Source organism: Nomia melanderi, chromosome 2 (genome assembly GCF_051020985.1).
Source record: "Nomia melanderi isolate GNS246 chromosome 2, iyNomMela1, whole genome shotgun sequence".
In the NCBI taxonomy this organism is placed as follows: Eukaryota; Metazoa; Arthropoda; class Insecta; order Hymenoptera; family Halictidae; genus Nomia; species Nomia melanderi.
Window position 1 is genome coordinate 2,908,362 of NC_135000.1, and position 13,255 is coordinate 2,921,616.

General features: G+C 31.3%; 1 protein-coding gene across 2 annotated transcripts in view; it reads left to right on the top strand.

Moving 5' to 3' along the window:
* LOC116426026 (adenylate cyclase type 6) overlaps positions 1 to 13,255 on the top strand; it is a 151,642-nt gene that overhangs the window by 128,379 nt on the left and 10,008 nt on the right. For both annotated transcript variants that reach the window (XR_012998064.1, XM_031974464.2), the window contains exons 11-21: positions 299 to 457; positions 2,785 to 3,033; positions 4,395 to 4,554; positions 5,539 to 5,636; positions 6,306 to 6,390; positions 7,497 to 7,613; positions 8,459 to 8,578; positions 9,886 to 10,124; positions 10,875 to 11,013; positions 11,647 to 11,866; positions 12,563 to 12,711. Coding sequence is in view for 1 of the 2 variants with exons in the window: in XM_031974464.2 (XP_031830324.1) it covers positions 299 to 457; positions 2,785 to 3,033; positions 4,395 to 4,554; positions 5,539 to 5,636; positions 6,306 to 6,390; positions 7,497 to 7,613; positions 8,459 to 8,578; positions 9,886 to 10,124; positions 10,875 to 11,013; positions 11,647 to 11,866; positions 12,563 to 12,711 (1,735 nt within the window). In the remaining variant the exon portion in view is untranslated. The remainder of the gene's footprint in view (positions 1 to 298; positions 458 to 2,784; positions 3,034 to 4,394; positions 4,555 to 5,538; positions 5,637 to 6,305; positions 6,391 to 7,496; positions 7,614 to 8,458; positions 8,579 to 9,885; positions 10,125 to 10,874; positions 11,014 to 11,646; positions 11,867 to 12,562; positions 12,712 to 13,255) is intronic.

Here is a 13,255-nt window from a genome sequence, read left to right on the forward strand (position 1 = left end):
AAAATTTTTCGAAGACCTACAATTAAGCAATTCTGCGAATTTCTAATATTTCCACCAATAAATTAATTCAATCAAATTTCAAAAGTATCCGAAACTAATCAATTCCTCGTTTCCATAATAATTTCCACAATGAACAAATACACCGTTCTCCAATAATTGTCTGTAAACCCACAATTAAGAAATACCTCAAAATCTCAATAATTTCTTGGAATCTCTCAATTATTCAATTCCACCAGGTAACCACCAGTGGAAATACACGAAAAACAATTACTGAGATCCATTTGGCACTGTATTCCAGGATGTATCGAGAGGTGGGAGCCGTGAACGTGAACATGAGGGTGGGAATCCACACAGGCAGAGTACATTGCGGCGTTCTAGGTCTGAGAAAATGGCAATTCGACGTCTGGAGCAACGACGTCACCCTCGCGAATTACATGGAAAGCGGCGGAGTGCCCGGGTGAGTAATTCCAACTGCTTCTCATCTTACAATATCGCCTTTCCAGCGACCAGGATAATGGACCCAAAAAAAACGTCCTGTAGATGGACCCTCTGACACGTTAATCATACGCGCATATCAGATCACAGTGTACAACGTAAAATAAACAAGTTCATCAACAGTGTATCCATCAGCTGCATATAAATAAGTTTCAAAATGACCCTGCCATGTGAAAACGAGTTTAAAGAATATTCTGATAAAAATACTGAATATAAAAGAACTGATTAAATTCTGTAAGCTAATTAGTTTCCGAAATGTTTTGTTTAGTAAAGCACATTAATTTGAGAGATTTGAAACTTTGATATCCCAATTTCTGAATATATTAGGAAAGATATGAAATTTTTTAATTACGATTAATCGTTGAACATCTATTTGGTGAGAAATTGATTCACCAACACTTTGCTACTAATTTATCGAAATTTATTATACCTGTAAAATATTTAGATTTTAATGTTTTGAAATTATGATGCCGAAATTCCTGAATAATCTCTTTCGAATCTTATTTTAGAATATCAATTTATATTATACTCTGAAAAATTCATAAATCTGACAAATGAATTCCCCTACCAATTTCCATAGCGCTACTGAATAATTTCCAGTAAATGAAATATTCGATTTAATAACTATTCCAGATGTAATAATTATCGAATTTACATGGAAAAATAAATTTATATTACACTCTGAAAAGTTTATGAACATGCCAAACGAATTCAACTATCACTTTCCAAAGTGCCACTGAATAATTTCTAATGGTTGAAATATTGAAATTAATGACTGTTTCATATTTTCATATAACAATGGAAAAAGGATATTTCCACAGAGAATATTGGAGAGCAACATTATTCTTATTGGAATTTCGAGTAGACAGCTTCCTCTGTCGGCGTCTGTGAGGCTCGTCTTGCCTTGGTTTCCCGAGAAACCTTTCAGCCGTGCGCCGGGAAACATTCGAGGGAAATTACAAAGCACAAAGCAGCGATAAAAATAACCGCATAACTGTTTCATGTTTCTGGAACATCTATTTTCTGGCAGTATTATTCTCCTCGGGGAGATTCTTCCACGGATTTTTATTCAGTTTCGGGGGGAACGTCAAATGTGCCCGGTTCTTTTATTGAAACATCGAGACCACGATTGAGATTGTTCATAAAGAGTAATAGTTTCATGTGAAAAAAAATAAACACAGAATTCACTGGCGAAATGAACATTCCGAGGACTTTGGAATTTCTGCTTAATAAAAATCAATAAGTGGAAAGATTTTATCGAATTTTGCACATATTAATAAATGAAGTTCAGATCCGTGGAGATTGGTGTTCGATAACAATATAGTAACAATTTTGTGATGATGACGATGATAATGACAATAATAAAATAATAATAATTGTATTTTCGATTATTAAAAATCGATAAACAAATATCTCATCTAATTTTGCAGGTATTGATAAATAAAGAAAGTGGGGTCCGTACACACAGATATCAAATAATATTTATAGTAACAATAATAATAACAGTTCAATATACAACTGTCAAAATTACCAGGATAAATTGATCAAAAAGCTTCTGTCCACCTATAGCCACGCTGAATAATAAGAAAGATAATTTATTGTGTACAAAGACAACCAGTTTATCAAAAAAAATTCAGAAGAACGAAATTTTTGGAAAGGTATCATCATACCAAAAGAGGGTACAATTCAAATATTAAATAAATTGGTATACAATACATGTAGTGCAAAGAAAATTGACGTCGAAAAATTTAATATTCGAAACTGGCATGTAACTTCTTAATGAAATACATGTAAACTATTTTCGAATCTTTTTTAGTGTATATTATACTTTACTAATCAAATCAGATTCATTCCACTAATCAATACAATTATATTCCACTTATGAATTCCACTAATCAGTTCACTCATATTCCTTTATCCATTGCACTAAACAAGTCAATTATATTCAAAGATCTATCCAACTAAACAAATCAATTATATTCGAAGATCTATTCCACTAAACAAGTCAATTATATTCGAAGATCTATTCCACAAAACAAATCAATTATATTCAGAGATCTATTCCATTAAACAAATCAATTATCTCGCACCACCCATTCCACCGAATCTTAAAAATAATTTTAAAAAAACTGACACAGAAAATAATGAACGAGATAAACACTGATGGATTTTGTGAGTGTTAAATGGTCTACAAAAGAGGTTAAGCAGAGTAATAAAGAGTTGGTCACTCAGATCAATAAATGGACATTGAATTGGTCACTATAAACGGACAACAATCGTCTATTCTAGGCGAGTACACATTACAAAAGAGACCCTCGACTGTCTGGGTGGTTATTACAAGGTGGAGGAGGGCCACGGGGGCGAGAGGAACGCGTACCTCAAGGAGAACAATATCAAAACGTACCTGATCGTCCCCGGGGACTCGTTCAAGGGCAACGTTCCGTCCGCGGGGCTGAGAAAGGGGCTGCCGGCGAACGGCAACGTGTCTAAGGAGATGAGAATGATAGGGTACGGTTCGCAACACGGCAAACAGGCCAAGTAAGTGAACCATCTTTACTAGGAAATCGATATTATATCTTTAACATTAGAACCAACCAGCATTTGATGTGATTAATTTGTACTTCTCTTGAAAATCATAGGAGTACGTTTATTTGAATTCTTGCTGACGTTCACTGCATTATCTAATGTGAGACCATTGATTTTCAAAATAATTTTTATTAGGAAATCGATATTAAATCCTTAACATTAGAACTAACTAGCATTTGATGTGATTAATTTGTAATTTTTTTGAAAATCATAGGAGTACGTTTATTTGAATTTTTGCTGATGTTCACGACATTATCTAATGTGAGACCATTGATTATCAATATAATTTCAATATATATAATATTAACAGTTGCAAAAAGGGATTCAGTTTTAAATCAGCTTGATTTATACTTTCTGCAGCTACTTTACAGTGGTAAATATCATTTATCTCATTGAACAGTTGTTGAAATTTTTAGAAGTTGGTTGCTGTAAGTAAATTATTCGAGCTTATAATATTTACTATAATTGTAACTATATGGTCAACATAATTCATTTTAAACAGAAAGCATGAAACAGAGAACTAGTTGCAATTATATATTATTATTTCAATTATTACGTAGCAATGTTAGACTAATCCATTAAGTTCGAGATTATAATATTTACTAAAATTACTATACGTATATGATTGATATAATTTAGTATTTAATAAGTAGTTTCCTTTTCCATAATATACTTTCAAAATCGGTAATTATGGTGATCATATGATTATATTTATTACAGTGAATATTATGACCTTGAATATAATTAACTAGAGTAATATTATTGAGTAAAAATTCACAGTCAATGATTAAAATAAGAAATACTTATTATTATGCCGAAAAATGATAAACACTAATTAAATCATTAATGTACTACAGTTCCGTAATCTAGATAATAATTACGTTACTAATGTAAGGTAAAAATGTAATCGATATAATTATCGATATAAAATCATCAGCGAAGATTATTTGGATATTAGAAATGAGATTTACCTTCCAAAATCGTGTAGAAAGAAATTAATTGTGGAAAATTGACAACTTTCTATTGTAACGAAATCAAATAATAGATCAGCAGATCTCGATAATATATAAAGGATTCAGTTCCAATGAAATCAATTCCGTCGCAAATACGTCAAATTGATACCATAATAAATATCACACGTCGGTTATTATAAACGATTCCGGAGACCGTGCCACGAATAAATGCAATGTATTCCACGATAAATCTTATTTTTCTACTCTCGAAAATCACTTTATGTCGGGGTCAGGCGCTTAAATACACTTTCGGCAGCGTCAGGGACTATTTTTCAATATCGATTCTCGATTACGCGACAGGCTAGGCTTCGGCGAGACGAACGAGCCGAAGAAGGATCCAGAGGACGAGGTGAACGAGTACCTGATGAGGGCGATAGACGCCAGGAGCATAGATCGATTAAGGGCTGAAAACTGCACCCCATTTATTCTAACATTCCGACGGCCTGATGTTGAGGAAAAGGTATATTGGCAATTATTATATAAAAAATACATTATTAATGTAATGTTTAGTATCATGAAATAAAGGAATAGAAAGTCGGGGGGAGATGATGTTACGAAAGGAACTACATACACAGGAATTTACAACGTATTTCGAGTATTATAGAAAAATGGAAGAACTCAAAAAAATTAGTATTCCTCAAAGAAAACATAGATCTAGGTTCCAGATCTAGAGGAATTAATGCATTTTCTGCTTAGTTTCTAGAATTATAAAATAATAAAGTGGAAAATGCAGAATTAATATTAACAGAACAATAAGACAGGTCTAGAGAAAATGATGCATTTTCAACTTAGTTTTTCGTAATGTAAAATAATAAAAGAAAAAAAGGTCATGCAACCGAAACAACAAATCACAACTTCAATGACACCAGTTTCCAAAGAGTTATTGTATTAAAGCATGCCCCTTGCACGAAAAAAATAGAACTTTTAAAATCAACAGTTATAACTATAATTAACTTCTACTTCATCTCTAGTACTTTGTACCAGGCTTTACACTTTTATTAAGAAATGAGAAAAAGATTCTACATTTTGCTTGCAAAGTAACTTGCCTTCAGTAGAATAAAAGAAAGCAATCAATATTGTGATAATAGCGAAAAAAGATATCTTTAATAAATTAAAGTACCTTACAGTAACTCAGACCAGCAATTAATATAAAAATAACCAATATTATGATTATTGCCAAAACAGGCAGTCATCATAAATCACAGTAAATCCAATTTTTCTTTTACTTATCAAATCCAATACATCTACTGCAAGATGTAACTTTCTACTCACAATAGAAGAACACAATAATGAACATGAATACTGTCGATATTATCATCGTTGTTAACGAAGAAATCCTAAATAAATCAGAGTAAATACAGTTTGTTTTTATTTTTCAAATCCAATCAAACACTATTGCAAGAGCAAGATTTTATTGACAATCCACCGACGATTTCTGTTCCAGTACTCCCGCGAACGAGACAGAATGCTTTCCGCGTATTTCGTTTGCTCCGGCTTGGTCTACATGGTGGTCGTGACCGCTATAGCAATCACACTGAACGGGTAAACAGACCGATCCAAATAAATCCAATCATTTGAATTAATATTCTCCACCGTACGAACAAGCCTACCTAAAATCCCTTCTAGCTAACTTCGTGACACTCGATCGACTTCGAAACGCGCTGAGAATAAATCAACGGAATTCCTGTTGCAACGAAATGCAATTAGATTGCAAACAGACAGATGCAACGAGACTTAACTCAAGGAAAACGATAAAATCATTCTTTCGCAACAACGGAATCTGTACAAATCTAGATTACAAAATATATGAAATTACTCCAACAATATTTTCCACTAAATATATAAATTAAACAAACATCCACTCAAATAAATTAATTAGATGTTGTTGATCAAATTACACAAATTTTCAAATGAATATGAATTATTGAAAATTCTCTTTCAAAATCACTTTAAATTAACCAAATTTGTTAGAAATTACCGAAATCATTTTGGTATAGAAGTAAATGATTAGCAATTAAATGAGAATTAGTAATTATTAACAATCCTCAGGAGAAGAAAAATATGTGACCCAAACTTCATCAATAAATATAAATTACTCACATCACTTTAAGAAGTACATAGGAATTACACAAATATCTTATAGAATTATATCTCAATTGTTACTATATCTTAATTTGATCATTGTTATTCAAGAAACTAATGTATTTTTAGGAGTGTATATTTCTACACTTGCATAACAGTGAGTTCTGTACTCATTGCTCTGGTGAATGGGATCCTACTGGCTGAGAAGAACGAGGTGAGTTAACGTATTATAGATCGTTCCTGATCTAGATATCAGAGGGATACTGATAGCGACAGCTTGTGCATCGTGACAACCTCTTTTGAACAATTTCCAAGTAGACTGGATCGATTGCGAAACCCTTTGGAATCTTGCCATTTCCTCTTGACCTTGAATCGGTGGACAGATTCCAGGTCAGTGGTGGAATACATTGATTCCGCCTGTTATTGCCATTCTGATGGATCGTTGATCCCTGTACCAACGTCAGGAATCCTAATTCATAATTCTGAATGATGCAATGCAGTGGTTTTCATTTTTCTGTGAATTTATTTTTAACGAATTGTTTTTGAAAGACAATATAATGGATTTAACAACTGAATGCAATTATTTCATATCGCCAAAATAAATTTTTGTTGTGTAAAAAATTGTTAATCTGGATCATAAAATTATGATTTATTTTCTTTAAGATACAATTATAATTATATTATAGAAAATAGAATTATAATTTATTATTAATAATACTCTCACTATGGTGACTAATAATTCCATGATTTTTATAATTTGTGATTTTATTTTTTTTCGAATATGTACTAAATTCATCATTTTGAAAAACTTCGTTAAGAAATAACTATAGGAATACAAATGAAAACCACTGATATGATTTGGGTATTATTAATCTCTTGGCTAACAATAGCGTACCAGATTCGTGACGAAAATATTAAATCGAACTTGAGAAATCAAGTATCATTTATTCTTTATTCATATAAATTGAACACTGCTTTTCTATTGTCAATTGCAAATCTTTACAGTAAACGTAAACATAGAATAATAATCAAAACCTATTATTTTTCTAACACATTATTAAGGATAAAATAGTTGTATCAATCATAGCTGGGAACTAAATCATAGGGCAAGCGGATAATTAAAAAAAATAATTCTAGTTTAATAATTCTAAAATTAATACGAGTAAATTGATGATATTATATCATATATTTTGCTACACACACATACCTATACACTTATAGTGCAATATATATATATATATGATTTTATATGATATTTTGACAATATGAAGAATAGTTAAAAAAAAAAAATGTATGTAAAGTGAATACTATAATTTACAGAAGGTACCAAAATACCTTCGAAACGTGGCAGTGCATATTTTGGAAAACAGAGGAATTTCACAGGGCCTGGCCACATGTGTTGTGTTCCTAACATTTATCACTTCCTTGAGTCCATTGGTAAGTAACAACAGATTCTTCAATTTAATAGAACTCTTATAATGAAAATATATAAGAGATTTTATCAAATAAAATAAATATTTTATTATTACATCTTTTAACCCTTTGCACTCGAGAGGCGACTTACAGTCGCCATTTCGTTTGATACAGCAAAATTACAAAGAATAATCTACAATATTCAAGTTCATCTAACGGAATTATCCATGAAACATTAAAATAGAATAGTTATATCCCTTGATTTTTATTATTTATATCAATTTTAGTTACAAGACATACCATTGATATTTCATTGGATAATGAAGAACATATAAAGCGAACTATTTGAACAAACAAAAATTCCTATAAGTATTTTAAATAATTAAATATAGATTAAGTAAACCAAAGAGAATCTATAAAATTATGTCAACATCATTCTTGCGACATCTCGTGTAACATTTTTTCTAATTAATGCGCAACTAATGCATAAATTTCTAAACATCAAACGGTAACCAACTTCAAATTATTCGAAAATTTTTCAAATCGCTTTCTATTGCTGATAAAAATTCCAAAAATACCCATGTATCGAAAGAAAATATCACATCAATCAATGTTAAACCAAAAATCAGATCGTCGCATTAGTGCAAAACAGTAAGAACTGTTATCGAATGTAAAAATCAACGTCAGTAACCATGGATACGATCTATCACAGTTTATCAGTGGATCGATCAACAAAATTCGTGTTACCAAAGCAGGGCACACGTACTGATTAATGAAATCCACTGACCATTATTTGATCCTTAACACCCAATTGATCACCACCAAGAAATAACGTGATTCATCTTCTCCTGTCTATATAACCGATGCAGCTGACACTGGAAAGTGTGCGAGTATGCAGCAATGGAACGTTTTACCCTGACAATTCAAGCGTGACGTTCCGGAGCATAGAGGAAACCGACGACGTTTGCTACTATACTGTCTTCGCGGATGTAAGTTCGAAGAAGAACGATCGGTGGCGTTATTCTGAATACGTTTAAAAATTATTTGTTTAACATTTTCTACTTTATTAGTTGAGAATTATTTTGGCAAATATTTTAATGTCCTTCTATTTGGAAATTTGGTATTAAACTTTTTAGTATATTCGAGCTTGAGAATTGTGTAATAAATTGTTTACTATCATACTATTTGAGAGATATTTATTACTTCTTTTTATTCTACTGTTTTAGCCATTTATTACATTCTTTCTATTATTTAAGAATTATTTTATTACTTTTTTGGGTTTATTTATATTTGAGGATTATTTTATTATGTTTTCCGGAACTGTTCTATTTAAGAATACTGTATTAAAGTTTTTACAATTTCAAAGTTATTTATCAAATTTTTTAGTTCATTGTTACGAGAGTAGTAGTTGTCGTAGTTTTCTTATTCATAGTGCTCTGGTTGTTATCCTTTGCTTATTCCAAGTATTCTGGTTGTTATCCTTTGCTTATTCCTAATATTCTCGTAATAATAGCATATAATAATAGTAATATACTATAATAAGTGTTATTCTTTCTAATGTTTCTAGCTTTCTACTTTTCATAGCTTTATTTATAGTAATTGTAATATTTCTAACTTTCTAATTGTCATGACTTTATTCATAGTAATTCTAATATCTGCAGCTTTCATGTTGCCATAGTTTTATTCATAGTAATAGTGATACTTCTAGCTTTTTAATTGCCATAACTGTATTCATATGAAAGCTAATATTTCGAGTTTTCTAGTTGTCATAGCTTTATTCATAGTAATTCCAATACCTCTAGCTTTCTAGTTGTCATACATTTATTCATAGTAATTCTAATATCTCTAGTTTTCTAGCTGTCATAGCTTTGTTCATAGTAATTCTAATATCTCTAGTTTTCTAGTTGTCATAGCTTTATTCGCAGTAATTCTATTATCTCTAGCTCTCTAGTTACCAAAGCTATATGCATATTAATTCTAATATTTCAAGCATTCTAGTTGTCATAGTTTTATTTATAATAATTCTAACACTTCCAGTAGGTCTTTCTAGTATCCTCATATTTTTAGTATTCTAATATTCATAACACTGTATCATTCTAGTGCTCCCAATAGTCCTAATATCCGATCTATTCCAAGTATCCACAAAAAGCTTCCTTATTTTCAAATATTCCACGTCACATTACATAAGAAATCCCCTAACACGAAGATCCCGAAACCTCAAGGAAACACAATTAACCAGTCGAGTCGCCGTCGAAGTGTCTCGCACAGACGTCCAAAGGGTAAACGAATTTTCCAGCTTTTCCCGGTACTAGTGATGCTGGTAATGATAACGTGCGCGGTCTACCAAATCCTCACGTCCGTGTTCAAAGTGGCGATACTCAGCCTTGTGGTCGCCTGCTACCTCGGTATCAGTATATACGAGGCTGTGCACGAGAAAGACGTCGAACTGACTGGGAGATGGCTGGCAGGCGTTCTCGTGGTTTTCTTTATGGCCTGTCTGGTCGCCCACTCGCAGCACACGGAAGCTACGTACAGGTGAAACATCTATAGCGACCTTTGATTAACAAGTTTTCGGACTGACAAGTCAATTTTTGGAAAGTTGGTGGCAATAGTATTGAGAAACATCAACTGGTTGAATTTTTTTGTGGAATGTTTAAATTGGATATTTAATTTAAATAACGAATAATTAATCATTACTTCATTATTACGTCCCTTCAACATGTAAACTATTACTCCTAAGCTGCTGCTTTTATTAAACTATTACTACTATTTTTAATTATCAAAGCATTATTAAGGTATTAATAATATTTTAATAGTTTTCCATTAGTGAAATGCAGTGGTTTTATGAAATAATGAAACTTTGATTTGAAATCACAATTATAAAACATAATTTAAAATGAAAAGAAATTTATATAATTCTAATAAAGTGTAATATTAAATAATAAATTAAATTAAATTAAATACGAAGTTAACGTAAACTGTATACCAATACAATGAAATACAATAAAGTTCAGAAACAATGTAACCCAAAAATGTAAATGATACAAAAGGGAAGCAGGAATTAATTGAAACGAGAAAGGTATCTTGTGTGGAGATTTTAATACAGTTGCATAGATGCATTACTAATGAACATAGATATAAGTTAATTTACTATTTTTCTGTGCATGATCTATTGAGAATAAATATATACATTAAATTTTAGTTCAAAAAAGAAATATTTGATAAGATTGGAAGACGGATATTATTTAACAAATTAGTTGGAAATATTTCTGTGATTGAATGCAGACTAGATTTTCTGTGGAAGCTGCAAGCCACAGAGGAGAAAGAAGAAATGGAACATCTCAAGGCCTACAACCAGAAGCTCTTGGCAAACATTCTTCCTGAACACGTAGCTGCTCACTTCATGTCTACTGTCAATTCAGACGTGAGTCTCAGGGGGTTTCTGTTCTTATTGAAATTTTAATGCTGGGGTTAAGTACGTAACAGGGCGCACATATCAGCCCACTAAATTATTAATCACTTACTTTTACCCAATTAGTTATACATATTTAACTCAACACCCCTAATAAAATATGTGAAAAATTCGAACTGACAATGACTACTGTCAGTGGTAATATACAAGAATTGTTTTGAAACTGAAAATATTACAAGATGTAGTATCTGTGAGTATATAATAAAGAAATATCATCCGAAATTTAATCTTAATAATTTTAATTTTCTAACATCTACGATTATATTTCAAAAGTTATTGACAATTAAATTATTATTACACTTCTTAATAAATAATTTACTATACAGTTAAACGAATATGTCAAAGGCATCCGAAGCATTTTTGTATAAATAATTGCTTCCACATTCTTTAAATCTTTAATGTATAAATTTTTTTACATTAAACTTATTCATGCGGAGTCAATGTTTTTACACTAAATTGTTGATTATTCTTCGAGATACTAATGGTTAACTAAAAGATTTAATATTTCTTTCTTACTTTTTAAAATATTTTCTTTCCTTGTCAACTGGGTTATATAAATAATTCAATAAAAAATTCTATTTATAGGAACTGTATCATGAGCAATGCGACTTCGTCTGCATAATGTTCGCTTCGATACCGAACTTTTCCGAGTTTTACGTGGAACTTGAAGCGAATAACGAAGGAGTCGAGTGTCTGCGACTCCTGAACGAGATCATAGCAGATTTCGATGAACTGCTGGCCGAGGAACAATATAAGTACATCGAGAAGATCAAGAGCACTGGAGCCACCTATATGGCAGCATCCGGTAAGAGAATAATAATGTTTAAATGTTTTATTACTGCGATTTATTCACCATCGTTGTCTTAGTTCTTTTCCCAACCAATAGTACATTTTTCAAATACTTAAAAGTTTCAATAAAAACTGCAATCATTATTATTCTAAGCAATAATTCCAAGTAAATAGAAAACATAAACAAACATTAATAAAAACAGGAAAAATAATACTTATGCCATATTATGATCTTAGTATTTCATTAGTAAGCAACCAGTAGAGTTACCAAAGTGAATATCTAAAACTTTCCATGGAAAATAGAAATTACTATTCTTTAAATAAATTATTCGGAGTGATACCCAAATTGATTACAACAAACAATGACACATCGGAACTACAAATATTAATAAATATGATTTATTCGACATTATTGACTTGATACTTTTGTAACGAGCAACCAATAGAAAAGTATTAAAGTGAATAGTAAATTAATTGGAATAAACAATAACATACTAGAACTACGAATATAATTAATTCGCCATTAGTGCCATGGTATTATCCTAGTAAGCAACCAGCAGACAATTGCTAAAATGAACATCTAAACTTTTCAATGGAAAATAGAAATTGTTATTCTTCCAATAAGTGAGAAGAAACGAGAGTCGAAAAATTATTAATAAGTTCCGGAGACATTCAGAAATGTTCATGAATGATGTTTCCTATTTTTCCACAGGTCTGACGAGAAGCACCTGCGACATGAAAGACTACGGCCATGTGACCGCTATGGCGGACTACGCGCTCAGGATACGCGAACAGCTGGCCTCCGTTAATAAAGAGAGCTTCAACAACTTCCGGTTGCGCGTGGGCATCAATATTGGACCGGTAAACGTCAATCAATCCTATCCCGACTGGTTAGAGTGTGCACGAGCGTGGATTAACTCAGAATAACTAAGTGGAAATTTGTTAGCGATGAGGGAAAATTGATGGAAAATTAATTGGTAAAATAACTGGTGATTTTTAAACGTCAGGCAACAAAATGGTATAAAAGAAATCAACTGTTTAGTTATTCAATTAAATCATGTGGATTATACTGATGTGAATATTGTCAAATATTTATAACACATTAACCACGTTAATACTTAATATTTAAACAATTGAAAATTTACGAACATATTTTAATGATAAATTAATTAGTAAAATGATGGGTGATTTGAAATATCAGATATCAGAGCTATTGATTTAAATGATACAGATAATAATAATGTGAATACTGTTTAATATTTGTAATATATTAACCACGTTAATAATTGATAATTAAACAATTGGAACTTTACGAATTCATTAACCTGAAAAGTAATTCCAATGGTAGACATAATTGACCGAATAAAGTAGATAATTCGATTATTAAATTTCAACAGAACTAAAA